The sequence below is a fragment of the Molothrus aeneus genome, chromosome 14, assembly GCF_037042795.1.
Source record: "Molothrus aeneus isolate 106 chromosome 14, BPBGC_Maene_1.0, whole genome shotgun sequence".
Classification (NCBI taxonomy): domain Eukaryota; kingdom Metazoa; phylum Chordata; class Aves; order Passeriformes; family Icteridae; genus Molothrus; species Molothrus aeneus.
Genome location: NC_089659.1, coordinates 11,461,123 through 11,485,378, shown reverse-complemented (window position 1 = coordinate 11,485,378; position 24,256 = coordinate 11,461,123). Strand labels below are relative to the sequence as shown.

The 24,256-nt window shown below is 41.1% G+C and overlaps 1 protein-coding gene across 1 annotated transcript in view; it reads right to left on the bottom strand.

Moving 5' to 3' along the window:
- The window catches only part of IL1RAPL2 (interleukin 1 receptor accessory protein like 2), a 337,482-nt gene that overhangs the window by 12,425 nt on the left and 300,801 nt on the right, over nt 1–24,256 (bottom strand). Inside the window, exons 7-9 of the mRNA XM_066559579.1 lie at nt 14,513–14,642; nt 8,336–8,481; nt 3,024–3,167 (exon numbers count right to left, since the gene is read on the bottom strand). Coding sequence (XP_066415676.1) covers nt 3,024–3,167; nt 8,336–8,481; nt 14,513–14,642 — 420 coding nt within the window. The remainder of the gene's footprint in view (nt 1–3,023; nt 3,168–8,335; nt 8,482–14,512; nt 14,643–24,256) is intronic.

Genomic DNA, 24,256 nt, shown 5'->3' with positions numbered 1-24,256 from the left:
CAAAGCATTTTTTTTTTTCAGAAAATCCCATAGTTTTAAAAATCAATATTATAATTTTGGATCACAATCCACTTGATCCAGAAGATTTTAAATACTTGGGGATCACATTATAAGAGAGACAAATGACTGTCATAAAGGGCAACATTCCTTCTCCTCCTCCTGCCCAGCACTGGGGCTTGTCTCCAGCTCTGCTTCTGAAACATGGAGCTAAGAGCTCATGAGTGTGCCAGGAACAGAAGTGGTGCCACCACAGAGCTGGGGACCCATGCTGGGATCAGACTGTCTTAGTGACATTTCTCTTTGTGTTCCTCTGCAGTAATGGAAAACAGTTTATTGAAAAAGTCAACCTTCAGCAATTCAGCCTCTAGGGAAGAGCCCAGCTGCCATTATTTACAGAAAATGAAAAATCAAATAGTTAATGTTGTGAGAAGAAAACTGCGTGAATGGAGGGTTTCTGAGTACCAATTATCTGTAAAGAATAGTGCACATGAAAGATAATTAAAACAGTTAAAATTCCTCAATATATTCTGATAAAAAGAACAAATACCTAATAATAATAAAATATGTCTCTTGATGACCTTGAACTGATGGTTACTTATAATTCCTGACACACAGCCAGACCCATGAGGGTCAGAGCTGTAGTCAAAGCATGTGAATAATTACATATTTGTAAAAGGCAATTTGCTTAGTGCCACCGTGGCTGTAGGGGACGATGGAAGATGTCCACCTGGCTTGCTGACATTCCTCTGAAGTCAACAGGCCAGCCAGCTTTGGTGGCCTATCCAAAACCTGCCTCCCTGTCCATGAGGAAGCCTGCCAAGACCTTTTAAGAGATGCCAGTGATCCTGGAGGCAGCATCCCTGCACAGTCTGGGAGCTGCAGAGCACCAGGGTCCCTGAGCCCCTGCCCAGGCAGCCCAGCCCACAGTGGCAGCCAGCAGGATGCTGACAGGAGCAGCTCCCTCGGGCTGCTGGCAGCTCATGCAGTGGTGCTACAGCTCCACAGCCCCTGCTGGCTGCCCACGAGCTCTGTGTACCAGGGCAGAGAAGGAGGAGCTGCCCACTCTCACCCACTGCTGGCTCTGGGAGCAGCACTATTTGGAGCCATTTCCTAAATGGATCCTTTAATCCTCAGTGTCATCTTCTCTAAAAGCAATGCTACACACAACACAGGAAGTGAGTGTTTCCAACATTGCTTACATGGAGTATTTTTAGAAATAGGAATAAAGCAGATCTGTTGAGTTCAAATCTTTTATAAAGAAATACACATACAAGTGGAAAATGACCCTGTGATTGCATCCATACAGCTGGGTGCTCATGGGAGCTCTGTATGCTCCCCCTATATGAGAAGAAACAAACATCCCTATACATGCTTTGACTTCTGTAACATTCTGCCTCCATCTTTCATCCTGCAGGATCAGAACAGGACACAAAGCTGTGAAAAGTCTACAATTATGCACTGGAAAAAGAAAAGGTTGTTTTCAAAATTTATAGGCAAAACCCCCTATGTACTCATGGGGCTTCCTCTATAAACAATGAGAAAATAATATTGTTTCATAAATTAAAAAGTGATTGAACCAAGTATTTTTTATATGAGTAAAAATGCAGCAGTTTCATGCTGAAAACACAGGATAAACAAACTGAAGCAGGCTGGAGGAAGTTACCACTTTTGGTTGGTGTGAAGCAGGGATATTATGTTGGTGTAATCCCAAGGTGTTTCAGGTAAAGTATTTCTCAAACCACATAATCTCACCCTTCCCTTTGTCCTAGGTACCAGTATAAATATTGTGCAGTATTGCAGAGTATGGAAAAAGCATAAATTTTTTTTTTTCCCAGTCATGAAGGATTGAGGAAGAGCAATTTTCCTGATCTCTATTCCTGCTATTTATCACAGAATCACCAAGTATTCTGAGCTGGAAGGGACCCACAAGGATGACCCTTTCTCTTTCTAAAGTTCCCAAGATGTCATTCCATCCATTCTCCAAGACTCCTGTGGATTTCATCACAGTGGAACCTTTTCCCACCATATCTGCCCATTGTGAAACAGAAACATTTATCACTGTGATAACAGAAATGCCAATTGCAGGAAGCAACATGTCTGTGCAACTGCACATTGTTTTGGCACTATGGAAAATGTGTTCCCTGCTCTCTTTTCAAACACATTAGAGTTTCTGGATGTACCATTCCAGAGCCTGTGTGACTGCTCAGTGTTGCAGTGGGCTATGGCAAGCACCTGTACTTGAATACTGCACTTTGTCTCCTTAGCAGATACTACTTAGATGCATATTAATAGCATATTAATTATAAAATAAGTGTTAAGAACATAGTAATAAGATTTAAAGACTGGGATTTAGTTTACAGGGCTTACTCCAACTTCATCGGAGAAGAATGTTCTATATTCAAAAGAATTAAAGCTTCAATTTAAAAATACAAGCTTAGCTTTAGGCATCAAGCAGAATATATGCTAGTGAGAGGGGAGGTGGGGGAAGAAAAATAGAAAACAGTCTATTTTATTTTTAAAGATACACCCCAGGCAAGCTGCACATTCCCACCAAGTTGTTTACAGTCTCCCAATGAGTTGAGGTAACCTCATAACAATCACCTCTCACTGGTCAGAGGAGGTCACTGGAAGCCTGGTGGCAATTCAATGAAAATGCTTCATGAAGAACACCTGGTGAAAGGCTGCTCAGATTTACAGTGTGGACCTCAGGAGAGGGGACCCTGGGCACATGTGGCACTGGACACATGAATGTGAAGAGTTCACAAATGACGTGTGAGCCTCTGCAGCAGACTCATGAACAATTCTCCTGGCTCCCTTTTGCTCGTGGCAGAGCCCAGTGACATTTCTGTGGAAAGACTCATTGATCTCAGGGGGCTTTGGGAGCAAGTCTTAGGGCTTTACACTGTTGGGTGCTTAGTAGTTTAAACCAGCAGCAGGTGTCTTAGGATTCATTTCAATCTCACCACTTTGGGTCTCTGAAATATCTCCATTGCATATATTGAGTTTCCTGTGCAACTGCTTACCATCAGCTGCTTCATCTCCTCCAAAGTTCTGTCTGTAGAACAGCATTAACTCTATGTTGTAGCACTTATAGATGGTCACGAGCAAAATAAGCAGAAGAAGGATGGCTCCCAGTCCTCCAGCAAGTTCTATTTTGTAGATCAAATCTAAAATTAGCAAGGAAAGGCAAAAAGGTTATGATCTTTCCAAGCTATATTTTCTCTAATCCACCATACAATTCCACATAAAATTGTGCAGCTTCCAATTACAACCACCACAACATTAAAAATTCCTAATAATTTTGTCCATTGCCTATTACTTAATTTTACTCATTTACTCCATCTACTGCTCATCTGAAATAACCATCTGAAATCCAGAATGCATTTGAGGCTACACACGTAAATCTCCTACAAAGGAACTATGCAGTGATTTTACACGGAGCAGTAACCAACTTTTAATGAGCTGGTGGAGTTTGAAACATCTGCACTGGGAGAGTGCATCAAATGCTGTATGCAGCATGTGAGGACAGATTGGGCAGGATCTGGTCCCTTCCCCTCCAAATTAGACAGCTTTGGTTTTCTATTTGTGAAGCCTGAGGACAAGCTGATGTGAGCTGCCAAGCCAGGGCTTCAGCTGGATCACTGGAAAATGAGTTGGGCTTGCAGGAAGCCCAACACAAGAAGCCAGGAGCACACATCAGGCTGCAAAGAGCCACTTTGTTTGGCATGACTGCTAACAGGGTTCTCACATATTTGAAGAGCTCACATTATAATTTAATGGGACCTAGTGTTAGCTAAAATTTTCTACTCAGATGCTTTTGTTAGGAAACATCACAAGAAGTCAAAGGACTTCACAAATGCACCCAGACACAATGATCCATCTTTTACAGCTGGGGAAACAGGCTTAGAAAAGAGGAGCAGCACATTCAAGGTCATTCAGCAAACCAATGACAAAATGGGATAAAACCCTTGGATACCAGTCCAGAGCTCCATCTGATGCAAGGCACTAACTTGAACAGCATTGCTCTTTATTCTGAAATGTCCTCTGAAAGTAATATTGCTCCTAACACCACCTGGCATATTACTTAGCCATAAAAGACAGAGGATGACAATTTGACTCTCACAGCCTGTATTGGTTCAGATAAGATGTCATGAAGATATTTGCTGCTGTGACAAACACAGTGAGAAGCTGCCAAACTCACACAGCTGGGACAAAGTTCTTGTGATATTTATTGTTCTAAAACTTAGGTCAGAAAAAATTACTCATATGTCATTTGTGTCACTTTCAAGATAAAAAGCAAATTAGCTGCATATCTTTGGGGGTTATTTTTGCCTCACCATGCCTTCTATTTCAATAATTAACATCAGATGTCAAGCTATTCCCAGTTTACAGTATCTCTGATGTCTGTCTGGCAAGAAATCATGGACTAATAGATGGAAAAACTCTATTATAATAGCTACTTAATCTCTCTGAGAACTCAGGGAATCCATGGGACTTTTACTACAGTGCATGATAAAGCCTGCATCCTCTGGGGGATAAATCTAAGCAAATGGAGAACAGAGTTGGTTAAAATCCCTTTTGAAGGGATTTTATTTTTTTAATTGTACTGAATCTTTTTTGCTAGGAAATGGAGATGATGGCACAACTGCCAGCTTGGAAGGAAAGAAAATGCTGAGCCTTGCAGCCCTCTTGCAGCTCTCTTGCAGGAGCACAGAGTCTTGCCCACTTTGGTGGGGGGAATAGCAGGGTATTAAGCAAACCACAAAATCCAGCTCTAAAGGCAAAATTGATCAGTTTTTGCAGGTCCAGTATTTGTCCTTCTGCCCTATGAACTCTCCTAGAGTACAGACATAAGGACTCCAGAAGAGTCCTTATGGAAAAAGGGGCTTTCCTTATGGGAAAAGCTGAGTCTTTTGAGGTCTCCTTATTTCCATTCCAAAGTGGAGGCAATGAGAAAAACCCAGGATGTTCAATTTTCTTGCCTACTCTACTTAGCCGTGGCATCTGATTAATTCCTTCCTCCTCAAGTGGTCCTTGCTGAGATAAATAAGGAAGCAGCATATCCAACACTAAAGAAAAGAAAGTTGAATCTGGTCTCTGTGCTACAATAGTGAATGAAAAATAGAAAATAATAATATTGATAGTTTCTAATGTAAAATAATGTAGAAAGACCTTGCCACAATATATTACACATATTTCAGAGGATTGTGGTCTTTAAAACAGCAAAAGACTCATAAATATCCAAGAAGTGAGAGACAACTACATTTTAAAAGTTCCTCATAATTTAGCAATGCATCAGTTTCAAACCCATGCCCCCTAAAACTAGTTCCTTGCATGTCTTAATTAAAGGCAGCCTCCTTTAAAAAATCATGAGGAAAAGTCATCATAATATTTACTTTTATCTCAATTCACTGCTTCTTGCCACTAAAAGCATGGTCTGATTTTATTCTGCGGTTTCTGACAAGTTATTTATCTTTCAGAACAGTTATATTATAGACTATGTGGACTTCAGACACTAAATTCTGGACTGTTTTCAAACCCTTTTGAAGGGAATCCTGAACTATTCCCACAACTAAGGGACAACTGGGTATATATGGTATTTCCATGTTATTTGAGCACCAAATATGCTAGGACAGCATGGAGAAAAAATAAATAAAAGCAAACCAAACCCAGGATAGTCCAGAACTTATTTCTGAACTGCTTGAAAGCAAGTAACAATGTGGTCTTGAATTAAGTCAGTAAAGAAGAATGTGACAGCAGACAGTTTTGTTCAGGTCTTAGGAGTATGTCTGACTCTGCCTTTGCATTGGTGGCTTTGGGTTTGAAACTTGATTTGGTTCTTTTTCAGGTGAAAACCCCAAACAATAAAAATAATCCTAAATGATGGCACATGCTCTGGTGCTACACTGGAGCTGTGCAAAAAGCCACTCCTGTATTCTCCTGAAGGTTAGAGGGGACTGTACCACTAATACATCAAAATAATTTAATATATTTTCCCTGAAACATGTGAACAGCTAATTTTTCTTTTTCTTTTTTTTTTTTCCAAAGCAAATTACGTGCTAAAAATACCCATCTGATGTCAAAACAAGAACCCTAGAAAATCTTATACAACATCTACAACTTAGGTTTTGGGTTTTTTCCTGTTTTTCATCCAAGCCAGAAAATAACCCTGAAGACAAAACAGAGCTACAAGTGCCTCTTGTCAAACATGGATAATGCAGCTCTTAACAGGTAAGACTTTGGAGGGAGGAGGATTTCTCTGACTGAGAGATCTGTGCTGCAGCACATTGCAATAGAAATCCCTTCTTTGACATGCACAAAGGATGCTGGTCAACAGCTTTCTGCAAGTCCTCCCCTAAATCTTGTCCCAGCTCAGTAAATACAGTAGTATTTCCTGACTCATGAATATCTACAGTAAAATCTAAGCTGGAGAAAGTTAGGATAAGAAGCAATTAAATCAAGTTGCAGAAAGGAAAAGTTTGGTCAAGTATTTGTGAGAACTTAATAAATAACAAAGAGGACAATAGGACAGGCAGTCAAAGGACACAGTAAAATACAGTGGTTATTTTAAATGACACTTTAATAGCCTGAAAATCAACTACTGAGAGTGCCTGAGGGGAATATAAGTTTTCTACAGCCACAGTGCAGAGAGAAATGAAATAGTAGCTGCAAAGTGATCCTTTCCACCTCCAAATTCTGTATTCAGCAGTGCTTCTTCCATAATTCCAGCAGAGCTCTGAAATATCTGCATTTTTTTGTTATAAATAAACCGAGCTTGTTATTCTACTATATGCACACAGCAGAACATTCACCAGTGCCAACAGAGATATACTTACTATCAGTTGTATATTTATGAGGTTCAGTGGAAGGAAAGGTAGAATGCTTTTTGCACTAGACACTAATCCTTCATCATGATGACCAGATTCCTTAATTAAAGCTGTGACAACCTATCAGTTTAGATCACAGAATTGTAGAATTGTTTTGGTTGGAAAACACCTCCCAGATGATTGAGTCCAACCATTAGACCAGCACTGCTGAGCCCACCACTAAACCATGCCCACGAGGGCCACATCTGCATGGCTCTCAAATCCCTTCAGGGATGGTGACTCCAGCATCCCCAGTTCCTTCGCCACCTGGCAGCTTTCCAGCCCCTCTGCCCCAGCCTGGAGCCTGTTGTGACCCAAGAGCAGGACCAAGCACTTGGCCTTGCGGAACCTCACACAACTCAGCCCATGGACCCAGCCAGTCCAGATCCCTCTGCAGAACCCTCCTGTGTGGAAGTTTGTAGTAGATAGCAGAATGATCTGCTAGATCAACATTCCTTTATTCCAACTTTGCCACAGTGAAAGCACACAAAGCACTGCAGCAGCCCTTTCAGGTTTGCCTCATGAAAACAATTTTTCTTCCCCTGTTTTGGCAAAATAATTTACATCCAGGAGTGATGGCAGAGGTCTGGATAATGTATCAACTCTTTAGTCAACCTCCTGTGCTGATGTTCTGTGGTTTCACATAACAGCTTTGCCCCAAGAGTGGAACCTTCCTTTGCTTTCCCAACAATTACTATTCTTACAGCTTTTATGTTTCCTAATACACTGTATCTCAGAGAGATCAGCATCCAATCTAAATGTCAGCCCACTTATGAATAGGAGAGCTGCTTGAACAAACAACAGAAGAACTGCCATGGGATACTGTTACACTCCCTTGATAGTGACTTTTTCAAACACAGAGCACAGCAGCACTTTTAAATTTGGCACATTCAGATCCCAACGGTTTCCTTTCTGTTGTAGGTAATTTGTCAGTAGTGCTGCTCTCCATTCAGAGCAGTATCAAGCGAGACAACCATGATGGGGTAACTCTCCATGTATTTGTAGCTCCCATTGCATGTTTTGATTCCTGATGCTGTTAGAAATCAAAATGCATGAAGACACCTTTAAGCTTTCAATTTAAAACACAAAGCCAGGAAGTGGAGAAACATAAGAACATCTGACCTCACTGCCAGTTCTAAGAAATGTAAGTTTTAACTGGCCTAGTTAGTCAGTTCTGGGTCAAATTCATAGGTTGTTTAGTCCAAAATACTTCCCCTGATTAATGGTGCCTTATGGATGACTGTATTCCAGGCAAGTGCATCACCTGCAAGGCCAATTTTCTAGACACCGAAGAACAACCCATAATTTTTTTCCCACAAATGGTAAACTGAAGGTGCACACAAGCACACTTCAGCTCCAAGCAGGCACACAGGAGTCCAGCCTGGCTCAGAGAGGTCAGCAGGACCTCTGACTGATGAGTTGCTGCTGAGGCAGGTGAGGTCACAGATAACTAAGAAAGAGAGAATTACCTTTCTTGCGCAGAAGAACGCTGGCGTGTCTCCGTCCATTTCTGTTCTCCACGTGACACGTGTAGTTAGCCAGGTCTGCCTCCTCTACAGCATCAAAGATCAATGTCAACTCAACTTCTTTTTCTCCAAGATGTTCTCTGAGGAGTCTGGAAGGAAGGATACAGCCTTTGCTTTAACTGAATTAATATGGATGGCAGATTCCCCAAAGCACTATCATTTCTCAGCACAAGACAATGTTCCCTGCCCTCCTTCACTCCTGGGGAAAGGAGACTCATGTTGCCTGAAAGAGCCTTCACAGAGGCATTTTCCATGACCACCAGAAGGCTTTTTCTCCAGCCATGTCTAGTGAGGAGCTGAACCAAGTGCAGGAAGAGTGGCCATGAGCACAGTGGTTATGTGTGGCTTGTTTCTTGGTTCCATCAGAATTAAATTCTAAAAACAATGCTTCTTTTAAAAGAAGTGACAAATATCCATTTTCCAGAAGTGGGATGTGCTACTAAGCAATCAGTGAACAAATTACAGGGCAATTTAAAGGCTGGGTATTGTGATACATTTTAATTCAGTGTGGAAAACCAACAGAAGGAGCTGTGCTACTCTTTGGAATTTTCCTCTATTTTCTGGGGTAGATCCTGACTTTTAAGGGGAACAGCGTCAAGAACAAGAGCTCCCTCCTCCTTTGAGAGGAAAGAGGAGATGTGCAAAATCCCCACAAATGCAATAAAAGTTCTAGCAGACTTTCAGGCCAGAGGTACAGCCTTTTCATGTCATTGTTCTCATGTGAACATTAAAAAGAATGCAAAGTAAATGCACGCTTTCTGCTGCTGACATTAAGTCTAAAAATACAATACCCTATTCTCTCAAAACACTTATCACTTGCTCAAGAAAAAGTTGCTGCTCCTTTGAATAGAGCAATGTAACGTCAAGTAAAATCCACCAGATAAATTTGATCCTGGTTTGTGTAATGCTGCACAAGAAAGTAAACAAAAAATTTGGGGTGCCCTCAGAGTCACCTGTGAAATCACCACTGCACGTGGTACTTCAATGAGTCTGTTCTCTGAAAAGACTGCACAGCACTGTAAGGTAAAGGCAGAAATAAAACTCAGGGTCACCAAAAAAGAAATATTTTCTCCCAAGATTGAAAGGAGGAAAATGGATGGGAGGTAATGAACCAGAGTGTTGCCTGCTCTCAATGGAAATTCTGCTGGAGACAACCACATTTGTCAGTAATAGCAAACCCCAAACTTCTCTTTTATAAACCAAAGACATTGTGTGTGCACACGTTTCCTTATGTACATCATTTCACATGACATCCATGGAACTCCAAACACACTGAAAACAAATCTAAAGAGAAGTATGAGGGCATTGCACTAGACAATCAAAAATGCAGGCCTGACTGCTACAAACACATCCCTGCAGTAACTCAGAAGAGGCACCAGAACATCCACAACAATTCAGCCTCTTTCACTGTGGCAGCATAACTTGCAAAAAAGCAAGTGGAAAAACATTAGAGTGTGTGTGTGTGTGTGTGCGTGTGTGTATTGGATTTGGAAACTTGGATGGCATCTTTTTTTTTTTTTCCCAAATTCATTCTCATTGATTATGCTTCTTTTTTCTTTCTTTTTTTTTTCCTTTTTTTTTAAATTCTGGTCCAGAGTCCAAGTGTTGAAATAATGGAAGAAAGGTTGAATTTGCACAATTTCTGGCCAGAAAAAATCCTCCTCAGAAAGCCTGGTCTGTTTGCATACTCAGCCTAAATCACTGGAAGTGAGGTAAATCAATTCTCATTTACCTATTATTCTGCTATATCTATATAAAGACTCAGGAAAGCCACTCTGCTGGTAAACAGTATGCCCAACAACTTTTGGTCTACCAATCATGCTGCAAGGACCAATATAATCATTAACAGAGAAGATATCTGGGAAACTAATCTGGAGCATTCTGCAAATGTTCAGGTTTTCTTGTTTACTGTACTCAGGATATTTTACACAGAAGAAAAATGGAGACACATTACAGTTAGGATAAAAGAAACTGTTATTTTTATCTATATCTAAACTACATATATGTAAGATAAAATAATTGACTCTTAACCTAAATTTAAATAATACATAATCAGCTAAAGAGGAGTTTTCATTAAAAAAAAAAAGAATATCTAATATATTTGGACTGACAACTTTTTTTTTTTACATATCTTCTAATAGCAATTTTTAGCAAGGGAAATCTATAGAGTGAGATCTATCATGAAAATGCTGACAAACATTTAAGCATTATGCTAGCAGCAAAGTGTAGAAAGCTCTTAGTTAAACCTTTCAGTCCTGCTTTTTCATTTTTCTTCCTTTTTTCTTTTAACATCACTTTAAACTTTCGTTATTGCCACAGAAATGCACAGTTGGTCACCTGCATTTTTTAAATACACACGCAGCCCTTAATTAATTGCATTGATTAATTAATTGTTGTTGTTGGTTCAGAGAACATGGAGCACAATACAATATCAACAAGTAAGACCTTAAAGGTGCAACAGCATTCGGAGCACACCCAGAAGATGAAGCTCTGTCCCTATCTGAGGTGGGGGAAGCTTCACCAGCATCACTGTCAACACAGCCAGCTCTCACAAGTTCAAAAAACAATAACTCCCTCTTTCTGGGTTGCTGAACAAACTGTAAGAGTAATTACAACATTTAATGCATAGCTAAATCAATGGTGCTCGACAACTCACAAAAAACAGGATGGAAAGAGAGAAATAAAAGGTGGGTGATGTAAAAACAATACTCAGTGCCTTCTTTTTCTTCAGGCTGAAGCATTTTATTTGATCTGAGACAAAACATTTTGTCTAGTGAATAATTTTTAGGTAAGAATATGAATTTTAAAAAGGAAGTGTCATTACAGAATAGAGATGCTTTCTTTGAAAATAATGCAATGGCTTGGATTTTTCAAATCCTTGGTCATATTTTCCCAGTGCTTGTATGCACTAAGTTGAATCTGAATTTAAAACACTTTTATTTGAGACCATATTTCCCCAATATTTTCAGTCTTTGTATGAGCACAGATAACAAGGCCATAAGAAAGCTTCACTTGTGTCTCTCTGCAAGACAGAGGCATTAACTGCAAACCTTTAATAAGCTACATGAGAGTTGTGATTAGAAAAAAAAAAAAACTTTCATTCTTTATAAAGCTGAGGATCTCACCTGGGAGCAGGGTTATGAATCGACTCCCCTCCTTCTGTTCCTTAACAACAGGCTGCAGATGAAAGGAAAGTTCTGTGTGTACACAAGCACCTCTCCAAAGCAAAGTCGTTCAGCTGGCAGCATGACAGTGACCTCCCCTCTCCCTTTCCTGCCTTGTGTTTCTTGTTCTGTGCCCTGAATTTGTCTACTTGAGGAGTGTAAGCTTTTCAGGAGAGAGCTGTTGCTTCCATACTTCTTTGCCAAGTACCCAGCACATCAGCTATGGGAGTTGTGCCTCCTGCCCCCAGCAGCCTCTCCTAACAGAAAACAGCATCCTTATCTTGTCTGAGCATTTCATAACCATCTGTTGGCTTCTGTGGGTGATAAATCAATCAGAAGAAATAAGGCTGCCATTCAAAATGTCTCCAGCCACTTCTTTTCATGCCCCTAGGATGAGTTAAACTATTTCTACTTTAAAAATGGACAAGAGAGACAAAACAAGGACAAAAAAAGTAACTCATAGGTGTCTGAGAGAGCAACATTTATGTCTGAAAATACTTTGCCATGGCAGAGAGCTGGTGTTGAAATTTGCTGTGTGCTGCTGGGATAATTAGGTACAACTGACAACTCTGCAGACATGCTTAAAGACTCTGATTCCTTCTTTAATAACTCTGGTTCAATTTACATGACATTTTTCATTACTGCTGTAAAAAACCCACCTGGCAAGCAAAGTCTCATCCACACATGTCTAACACCTGGGGATTTTAATTCAAGGGAAGACAAGGGGGCAGCTCAGATAGGGTGGCATTGCCTCCAAGTCCTGCAATACTTTGAGTTACTTTTTATCATGAAGATTTGTAAAAAGGTCTAATAAATACCAAGAAGCCCAGAGTGACACAAATATTACTCCTGGTGAAGTGTGCTTACCAAAACCCAGTTCCATGGACTGGATTTGAATAGGAATGCTCAGGTTACATGCATCCTTATTTTAGTGCTTTCATGACAGCACAGTGAGTGTTAACTCTGCACACTGGGGATGGGTGGTTTGTGCTCCCACACATCACTTGCTAACCTGAGCTCTCATCATATACAGAAAATCCAGCAACACAATGGATGGGCACAGCCCAGGGTAAGGACAGCACCATCAATTCAGAGTGCTACTAAATTTGTGAACTAATTCAAGATAGGGGATGCAGAGTTGAAATGTACCAAAGAACCAACCCATGGAGTATCTTGTTCTGGTTGTAAGGATTCTGTACTACTCTTAGCTTCTCAAAATGAAATGTCTTGGTAACAGCATAGAAAAGCAAACTGATTAAGAAGACATCTAACCAGCAAGTTCACCATGGCTCATCAAATTGGAAACACACATGACAATTTTTAAATATATCAATAAATATATCTGGGTGGAAGATGTGGGCTGCCTCAGGGCACTGACAGAATAATTAGTGCTGCTTAGTTCCCCTGAAGCAGCATACCTGTAATGGAACGCAAAAACAAGAGCTGTTATGGGCAAAAAATCATTTGCAAAAAGTTACCACTTCAGTTGCCATAGCTACTTCTAAATAAAAAAAGGGATGGACTGGGGCACTGCTGGTAATGATGCAGTGTGTTTTGCAAAATGCTGTTTCAAATGCTGGCAGTGATCAGAGGAGATTAGGTAGGTGATAAGTAGCTTTGCTGAAGAGAAGACTCAATGAATTGTGCAGGGTCTGTAAACTGAGTCAAAGCATTTTAGCAGAATGAGAAAAGAGACTTGTGATAAATTAGTTTGAAACATGAATGTGCAATGAGATGGCACAACAAAGGACAAGTAACAGCCTTTTCAAACTCAGTTTCACTAATAAATGTACATAAAGGAAAAGTTTTGAACTGTGCTAAAGCTAGAGCACTCTTTAAATACAAACCTCAAATTGTCTTGATGCAGTGGAAGAACAGGACCAAAATCACTCTGTTCATATACATACACACCAGAGAGAGCACAATGCCATTAAGTGCTGATTACTTACACTGGCAGAAGTTTCCAATAATTGCTTTTTGTGGTCAGAAGCACAAAAGAGGATTGTACAATGGCAATATAAGATAAATTTGATCTGTGTGCAATTAAGTATATCTTAACAACTCGTGGCTAAGTGGTTGAACTTCACATTATTGATCAAGTAATAAAGCAAAGGGACCTCTCTCCCCTTGCTCTCCCAAAATCACCTTTACAAGCAACAAAAAATTCGGACACGAGATTAAAAAATGTGCACTGGTAAGTGAAAAGACCTTGGCTTTCTTTATAATCCATATTCATTGTATCATAATCTATATTCATTGTATCTATAGGAGCTGGGACCACCTTGCCCATAGTATAACCATAACTTAGTCTTTGCTCAAAAACAATAATCAGGTAATTATTAAGGAGGAGAGTAAGGTGCAAATTCCATGGAAGTCCATGGGGATACAAATGTGTTTTCTTTACAACTTACATCAAGTGATAACCAGCACCTGAGAAAAAGCCCAGAACAACCTGGATATTGGACACAGCCACTCTTTCCTCTCCCTTACGTGTTAAACCTGGAGGAACAAACACTGATTCTTGAAGGCTCAGGTTAAGAGAGAGAGAGAGCTGGATCAAATACACAAAACACATTCAGGAGAAAAGAAAAAGTATGGTGGCTTTGACAGGAGACCATTTGTCTTCAAGATTAACAGTGGTTCTGGAATGGATGTCATCTTGCCAAGGCAGGTCCCACGGGATGCCTGCAGTGGACAGCACCAATCCCACACAAGGCTAAAATCAAACCCCAGAACACTCAGGAGGAGCTTCAGCTTCCAACCATCAGGGGAATTTGGTAACAGATTTTCAGGCACAAGTTACTCTGTCTTTAGGGAGCAACTCACACAGCCCTGGCTCCAAGTCATCTATCACTCTTTAGACAGAAAACGATTTTCACTTTCAATTAAAAACTTGTCAACCCAACAGGCTTGTGGGACATACAGTATCTTTAATAGTAAATAATTCAAAAAGTACCTGACTTCGCCTTCTCTAATGTGACCTTCTAATTCTTCTATGAATTTTTCCCCTTTCATCCAGTAGATCATGGGGCCTGATTCGCCGCTGAATCCAAAGAAAGCTTTGCAGGCCACAGTCAGTGGATTTCCTGAGGACAAAAGGAAGAGAGAAGATTAGGAACTTTGTCATAGCTACTAGTAAGAAAATTATTGTAAGAAATATCAACACCTAAGATAAACCTCTTTACAAAAAAACCGGAGGAGAAAAAAAAAAGAAACAGTAACCATAAACCATGTGAAAAAGAGTGATGTTGATTTGTATCTTCAGGAAATACATGTAAAATGAAACTGAGGTTATCCATCCATTTTTTTTTTCTGAGAAAAATAGTACATGAACAATGAGAAGGTATGGAAATGATGGCAACATAAGGTGACACCTGACTTGTTGTTAAAAAGAAAGAGGTGACTTCCCTGTCAGACTCCTTGGATCTCTACCAGGTTTAGAGATTTGTCCCTAAAAGGCAGGTAAATCACTGAATGACTGCTCCTTACCCATGCATAAAAAGACAGAGGAATAATTCCTTCCTTGGTGAGCTGCTCAGAGAGCTTTTAAAGATTCCCAAGAAATACATGATGCCAGTCAGCCCAACACTGATGTTACTGTCAACAGGCTTTTGGCGAAGGACCAAACTTCAAAGCATTATTCAAGCAATAGAGTAAAGAATTCTTCCTTTCTACTCTTAAAGATACTTCCAAAAAAAAAAAAAAAAAAAAAGAAAAGAAAACTTGGAAATTATTCAAATTTCTTTTCTCTTCAAAATTTCAGCATTTAACTGGGTTTTGGTCTGGCTACAGATTTAACTGTTCTAGGTAGCCCACTGCCAGGACAGGTGATTGTCTTCCTGCAGAAGACAATAGAAAAGAAAACAGAAAACAAAACCATAAAAACAAACAAACAAAAAACCCCAGGAAAACCTCCAACAGGTCAGGAAATTTGGAAGAACCATTCCCTTGGCATGCACATACAGCTGCTGCACCCACTTTTCTTTGCCTATTTTACTTCACATAGGTGCTCCAGGTTATGGAGCAGGTGTAGAATCAGCAGCTTCTCTGGGAGAACAGACCTCATCTAATGTCAGTGGAGACTCCTGCTGAATCTTTCAAGGCTTTGAGCAAGCATGGAAAGCCTAAATAATGAATTTTACTGTATTTGAAAGAAGTGTTTTACTATGCCAGGTATTCTCCATGTTAGCAGGAGACTCTCCTGACTGAAATAGAACAGGCCTACCCTTTTCCAGGAGGGGCTGACCATTTGGAGCATACCACTTGGTTGAGCAGGGGTTAATGGTTTCCCATGATTGACTTACTGTGCCTTAATCATTCACCTCTTGTCTGCCCAGGAGTGCAAACTGGCTGTGTGCACACTCAGAGCATATCAGAGCTGTGTGTTAAAGTGCCTTTGCCTAAACCCCCATAGAGCTGAGTCAACTACTTGCACTTGTCTATCTATTATTTCAGTGCCCAATTTAAGACATATCTAAAGAGTCTGATTAGTCAGGAAGCACAGCACTCCCAGCCACAGAAAATCAGCCGCCTTTAAATTGTTTCCAAGTCAAGATCCAAAATTACAACTCCTTTGAAACATTAGGATACAGCAAGAAAAGATTTAAAGGCTGCACTTGAGTCTCTGTTTCTCAAATAGCAAAAGACAAAAATGGAAAATGTTTATCCTGAAAATGTTTTCCAGACTCTTTCATTATCTCCATATTCATGATGAACTCTGGGACCACAGCTGGCCCCTGAACAGTGGAGATGCTGGCAGATTACACAACTAGACCAGACATACAAGAGAAGAAGGGTGGATATTCAGTTATCTGCACATCCCACAACACTGACAACCATCAGAAAAAGTTCCAACTTCGGTATGTGATGAAGAGTCAGAAACACTCCTAGGCAGACATTTAATGCCACTACAAGCTCGCCCAACCCTGTGAGGTGCTGTGTGTCCTCCATGGGTAGAGGGGACAACTGGAGCCTCTGGCTGTATCCACCTCACCTTTTCCCAACATGCTGAATGCTTGCATGGTGTGAGGTCTTTTTGTGCTGCTTGCCTTGGAGTCACGATACACATCTTTTAAATACCACTTGGTGATCCCTAGCATGTGGCTGCTCAGTCCATGCTTGATATTAATGGAAAAAGACATTGTGGCAATGTGAAAAAGAAAAGGGATAGACAAGGCCTATCAGCATTGACAGATATTTGCCCTTTTCCTGGCACACCATGCTGGACATTAAGTGTTACAGGCAAAATATCTTACAGAATGTACTTTTCCTCAAACCAGCAGATGTTTACCTAAAAAACAAGCCCTGAGAAATGAAAATATTCCAAGGAGAGTCTAAGATTTCTATACATGCAGAGTAAATACCCTGAGGTAATAATGTCTGGTTTGAAGAAATATGAAGTTTTCTACACAGATAGGAAAACTTAAAAACCCCAGCTGTTGGTAGACAGCTTCTGTAATAAACAAACTCAATATAAAGCATCAGGAACTTTACCATGACAACCTGCATGCTCTGAATGTGCCTGGACAGATCTATTTCCTAGCTTTGCCACCAGGGAAACTAGCAAAATAAACTAATACCATGAACAAGAAAATCTGGAATGAGTTTGTATTCCCAGCACAAAGTTTGGTACCAGCAACACCTGAAAAATCCCATAGTTCATCTCATCTGCAAACCCATCACTGATCAGAGGGTGGCATAAACAACTTTTTCTCATGGAACAACTAATTTTTATCTCAGTAGCAGAATGATGCAGGTCTGGGTTGACCTGATCTGTCCTGGAGTGGAAAGAACTCAGGGCTCAATGATACTTCAAGGGCCCATCCAAATGCAAACTCTCACCTGCAGTTCTGATACTCCTCAAGCTGGTAAGGACCCCTCACTCCTCTATAGCTTCTGAAATAACTTCTGGTTTATAACTCTCATCACTCCTTTTGCCTCTGGAAGGGGGACACCATCAGAAAGGTAACCCTGACTTCCCTGCAGAACCCCTTCATCTCCCAAAATAAGCCTCCATATGGAAAAGTAAGGGAGATTTCTCCTCTCCTGCTCTCTCACCACACAGCTACAGCAACAACCTGTCACTGCTGGTTTTCAGGGAACTCCAGCCATTCCCACCCAGAAAGAAACATGGCATGTTTCATTACATTCTCCCCCAAATACTGCAATAATAAAAATGAGGTGGAAGTCTGTGGTCCCTAAATGTATCCTTCAATATATGGAGAAATAGGCACTGAGCATTGACAGTGCCCCTTTGCAGGTCCTGTTTTCAGGGCTGGCTTCAAGCCATGCAATATTACACTGAGCCACAGTTCCAGGCAGAAGGAACTGGCAGGAACCAGCAATTCATCTTGTGTAAGGCCCAAACTTTTGCACATCATTACTGCTATTCTGCACGACCTTCACTAGTTCCACTACTAATTGGTCTTATTAAGAAATATTCCCCTTGCATCATTTAATTAACAACATCAAAATTCCTGGAATGAATAGTATCCTAAAAGTTTTCCATTTACAGATGGATTCTGTTTAGATCAGACAGACATTTCAGATGCCTTTTTACTTAATAAAATAATTAGCTGAGGAACAGAGAAAGTTACTTGTGAATTTCTAATGAATCAACAGCTAAGAGAGTGTTTGAAGAAACAAGGAAAGAAAGTAAAAAGGCTTGTTTGCAGACATCACTGTCTTCTGCTTTGCTGGGGTCACCTAGATACAGTAAAGGACCAGGTTCAGCAGAAGTCTCTGTTTTAGCTTTTCTCCCTACCTTGTCAATCAAGCAGGCTTGTTACAAACTCCCAGCTGATAAGACACAACCACTGGCAGTAAAAAAATTTATGGCTAAATCTTATTTTACAATTTTCACCTCTCCATTTTCACAGTCAATCTGTGTGAACTCTACCATACATTCAAGCAACTTCTTTTCTGGCAAAGAGAATTCCACAAAAATGCAATTATTCAAGCAGAAGAGCTGCCTGGTGGTGGTAGGAGTACTGGCTAATGATGGAAAAGGGTCTGCAAAAGAATTTAGCCAGGAATGGTTTGGAATGTGCTTAATGCAGGGCCAGCATGCTTTGACAGAGAATCACAAATTCTTCAGCACAGTTTCTCTTGAATGAGACATGCTTCAAGTAGAAAGTAAATTAAGCTTAAAATACCTAAAAGTTGTTCTGTCTTTTAAAAACTTAAATGCCAAGGCTGGATGACTGATCAGCATGGAGAGGAAAGGCTCTTCACATCTGGCTTATGCCATGGCATTTTTCTGGAGTTTTTTGGTTTGTTTTTTTTTTTTTTTTTTTAATGCAGATGGATAGTTTGTTCTTTTTCACTTGTTTTGCACAGGCAGGTGTATTTTGTAGCTTTGAAGCCCACATCAGAGAATTTGCTTCTAGCAAATCAGACCTTGACTCACAGAGCACACCATCTCAGAGCAACCCCAGCAAGCACCCAAAGTCTCTGTGAATCCCTGGGTGCTGTTTTTTTCCTATGTTTTGAAATATGAATTAGTTTTCCTTTTCTCTTGCATTATTGTGCCACATAAAATACTGCTCTCAACAAGCCTGAGCTGAAGCAGATGAGCCTTCCCAACTAGTGGCAGAATTGACTGAAAATGCCAAAGGTCTCCCTTTGGGCTAAGCAACACCAACAATCAGACCTGCACACGTTGCTAGCTGGATTTACATCTTCCACTCCAACAGGGTGCTAATCCACAGCTTTCATCCACTGCAGAGCCCTGCCACACGTGGGAAGGCAGATGAGAGTGCAGTGCTGCCACCAGAGGGTCATTCCAACACTCCAAGCCCCTCTTATGGATGTATTTGCATACTGCAGCTCCTCTCTGATAATGGTGCTTGTGTCCCTGTCCCTGTAAGACTAGGAGAGAGCTCTGAGTGCTGCCAAAGGAGCAGCTTCCCACTCCACACATGCAGATGTTTTACAGGCACTTCATGGGCTTTGTTTCTTTCATTTGCTGAGACAGAGGACAGGAAAGGCAGGTTACTTATTATTCTGCAGGCTGTCTGGAAGCTGACTTTCCAGGCTGTGAGGTTTGCAAGGCAAATCACCATGTCACTGACAAGAACATTATTGTTCTAATATGCTTTACAAGTGCTAGAAAGTGGCCAAAGAGCAGCAGAGTGATTTAAATTCCCCAGGCAAGGCAAGGCTGGGTTGTATACAACCCTGACGTAAAGAACACATTTCCTTTTCCTTCAGAAGGACATCCTGGATAAGAAGATATGGGAGACAGAGCTTATGCCTGCAATTTATCCACAAAACAAATGCCAGGGGCAACGCAGACCTTGACTCATGAAAAACAATCTCTGTGTGTGGTAGTTCTGTGCAGTTAGCAGAGAGTGCCAATTGTCTCCAAGTGCTTTGCAATGACATCCTCTGAACTGCTCTCCTGTGCTGGGAGTGACAGCAGAGCCAGCAGCAGATGGAGGGGCTGCAGCCTGTAGGACTTGCAGACAACCCCGTGGCGTGGAGAGGACTCCATCTTATCAGAAGGTTAATTAATTACGTTATTATACTATATTAATCTATATTATATTACACTATGTTACATTACATCTAAACGGAATCTGCCAAGCACTCAACTGCTCACACTGCACAGAATCTCATGGCTGTCAGCCCACAGTCCCAACACACACACACAGCTGATAGGCCAAGGAAACAAAACAGCATCACTCTGGGTAAACAATTTCTATATTGCATTTTACTTCTGCACAAACACAGGCACAGCTAATAAGAATTGTTTTTCCTTTTTCTGAGGTTCAGAGAATGTGAATCACAGAAATATTCTTGGGAAGAATTGTGCTTTGCTTTTCTCTGTGAAGAGAAATGTGGCAACACCAGCCCAGCCCAAACCATGGCCCCAGCCCTGAGCTGCTGCTGGCATGTGAGGGTGCCCACACAGGGTCACTCCTGCAATAGAGCCCAGCCCTGTGGCTCAGCTGCTGAGCACAAAACCTCTGTCCAGGGCTCACCACTGTCCTAGAGCAGTCAGGAGTATTTGGCAGGGGCAGCTGAGGCTGTGCTTGGGCTTTGCTTGTGTCACCCAGCACAGCTGATCCCATTTCTCATCCCCTCCCAGTACAGACCTGCAGTACCACTCACACATCAGGGGCTTCAGCCTCTGTTCCTCTCATCTGCTTAGGTGGCACTGGAATTCTTCACAGATTTACCCATGACTGAATTTAGGCTAACTTCCACAAAAACCATAGATACATGATCCCTTATTTTCCTCTGGCCATATCCCAGCATCACTTGATCAGAGTTTCCATGCTGTGATTTCTTCAACAAGATCAATAAAGACAGTGCTAATTACTGTACCTGGGCTTCTCTTCCCTCCTCTTTTACCTGGATATTCAGAATGCAGGCCTAGCTGTGTGCTAAACCATGTTATCCCATTTAGATAAAAGCCTCATGAAGTTCAGTGACTAGTTAGAGAATTACTGGATCCAGTGAAAATAAGACATACTCAAACCAAATTATTTTCCCTCATGAAAAAGACATAATTACTGGAAATTCTATAATATTTCAAAATTCTATTCCAGCAGCCAGCAGATTCATGACTGGATATGAGCCTTCCAAACATTTGCATAATTAAAGCTCAGCCAGGAATTAATGAACTGAAAGCATTTTAAAGAAAATTAAGAAACCTGCTTTGGATAATGATAATAATTTTCTTAATAAGATAAATTTATAGTGAAATCAAATCTAACTAGCCTCCAGACATTCATTTCATAATAGTTTAAGAGCATTTGAAAGCACACCCATATAATATATATTTTATTAGATTGAGTCTCCAGGTTTTTAGAAGAAGCCTAAAAGAAGACTAAAGGAGGTGCTCTTCCCCTAAGCAAGGCCTTGTGCTATGAGCTGCACATGCAGCCACTACAGTAATATTCTGGCAGCTGTAATGATGTGTTGGAAAAATAAATGGCTGCAGCACATAACTTAGAGTTAGCTGGCTCTTCACTCATAGAAGAACTTTTTGACAAAGGCAAGTCTTTGGCAATAAAAAAAAAAAAGAGACTGGCGAAAACTTGACGAGAAAAATGCGAGAGATCTTTAGGTCTTTTTTTTGTCCTCTGTAGTTTACAATCTTAATTTTAACTTTCTTTCTTGCTTTGCTCTTATTTCTTATGCCCTGAGACATCAGAAAACACATAGCCATGAGATATTTGTGCTTTTCTGTCTCACTCAAGTGAGCAAATAGCACATATAAAAAGTAGGATAAAAATAACACTAACAGCAAGCAGAACTCCAAACATGAAACAAAGCAACTAAGCCTCTAGACAGTTTGTTGCCAAGAACACAAGTCAATGCATTTGCTGTCGTTCCATACAGCCCCAACTGTTGCCAATTTAAATCACACAATCACAATCCACTGCAAGAGCTGCTTGTAGGCTTGGCTATTGACTGTAGCTCCCACAGAGAGAGAAAAACAAAACAAAAAACACACACAAGGCTGAAATGTTGCTGATAAAAATTTATCAGATGTTCTAAAAATGAATCAATCAAATCAAGATCACCTAGAGCAGCTTTCTTAAAAAAAAGATAACATCCAGAAAATCATCCCAACTACTACCTCTCCCTCCTCACCCCCGAAAAAATTTAACCTCACCTAAATCCTGTAGAGCCCTTTATCCCATTTTCACAACTGCCTTGGGGTCAGAATTTAAAATCTTAGTCATTGAAAGCTCAGGTGTAACTGAAAGTCAAGGATTTTAGCTTTTCAGTTATGCACCTGCAATGAAGACAGATGCTTAGTGGGATTTCCAGAAGCAGCTTGACAGCTGCCTTGTGCTGGCTTTAACTTGTGCTCAGTCCTTCTGAAAATCTCATTTCTGTGCATTTTGAGGCACAGGAACATTATTTATGAGAAAAGCCCTGCAGTACTTGGAAAATGTCCCCCTGCTGCTGGGGTTCCAAGGGCTGTGGCAGCCCCATAGCAGCAGAGCAGTGACATCCAGAATAAGGTGAACTGAGGAACTTGCTCAGGAAACTGAAATGTAACACAAGAATGACCATAGAAAATTCAATTCAGGGGCAAGCTGGAGTGTTGGAAACTCCTCGAGCTAGCAAGAGGCAGCGATGTGAGGGTTAGGATCCCCTCTAGCCACAGCAGATTGATGTGAGGAGACAGGAGCATCTCTTTGTGGTCCATCTCTTTGTAGCTCAAAGACAGAGCTGGCTGTTCCTCCTTATCACTGTGGGACAGCAATCTAAGGAAGCAAGTGTTCTCTGAATAATTCCTGCTCTTCTCTCAGACCAGTGGGAGAAATGATGGCTGTGATGGCATGAGGCCATGCCTGGGCCAGAGAGAGATGATTTGTTCCCTTATTCTGGAGAAAGTAGCTTTGATTTTGTAGAGTCCAAGAGCCTCCGAATGTCCCTCCCCCCATCTTGCCCACAGTGATGTTTGGATATAAGGCACTATCTTAGGAGCTCAGAGCAAGATCTTAAAAAAGCCATCCTGAGAGAAAAGCTTTGCTCTTCTTTATTGCTTATCTTTTTTCTTAGCTGTGCTAGAGCCAAGAAGGAAATTAAGCTGCTCCCTGCAAGGTCTAATGTGAAACCTTGGCCACTTCAGCATCAAGATTGTTATTTGAGCTTTTGTTCTAGTGCCAGAAACCTTTACATGGCCTTCACCTCTGCATTAACTAGAGAAGGTTACAGGCTTCATCTTCTCTCCCCTGGCAAAGCTCCTGCTAGCCCTCAAAAGGACCCAGGTAATGGTGATTGTCTGGAAGTGTGATGGTCCAATTGCACACAGATGGGCAGGAGCCAGAGCAAAGGACTGGCCTTCAGAGATGTGCATCTGCCACCCCTAGAGCACTGAATAAAGCTGTGCCTGCAGCTGCCAACAAGCTGAGGCAAGCCCTGTCCCCAACACCCTGACAATGTTCCTTTTAAGGATTTTTAAAGGGATGCTGCATGCGCTCTCAAAAGCTCATGTAGCAATACCAAATAGAGACAAATACAACAGAAGAAACCTGCTGTAGTCCAGAATGTATTTTCAAATTCAGGAAAGACATTATTTCTCCAGCACAGGGTGACATGAACATGGCAGTGCTTTGCTGTTATTTCCCACTCCAGCACCCAGGGGAATACTGGCAGAGGGTTCCCAGAGCAGGGTGATACCTGGGAAGAGTTGATAGCTGCCCTCAGGGGGCTGTTGCTCTTTGAAGTCAGAGAGGTTTTTCTCCAGGTCTTCTGCTGACTCTGTTGAGTATTAGAGACAGAAAAGGCTGAGTAAAATTTTCTCTCTGTTTGGATAATTGTCTTCTGTGCTGCCTTGTTGAGAATGAATATGTCTGAGTTAATTTCTTTTATTTCTGTGTCAAAACCATACCTCCTTCCTTAGCTGATTCATTCTTATTTGGGCTGGGGCTCAGAAAAATATAATAACTTACATTTGGCAGGAATCATCTTGACTGAATGCTCCTCCCCTCAGCCCTTAACTCCACAGTCAGCCCTCCTACAGCCTGAATCTCCAATGCTACATCTGTGTTGACTCAGGAATGGACAGAAAGCTTCTCTTGGGTATGGTTTGTGTACTTTGGCATTTCACTGAAGGCCTCTTAATATTTTGCCTTATACACTACAGCTGCTCCATTTCAGTCCAGTATTTCTCAGAAAGCATTCCCTCCTCGAGTTGTGCAGGTTTCAGGCAAGAGCCTGAAAGCAGAACTCC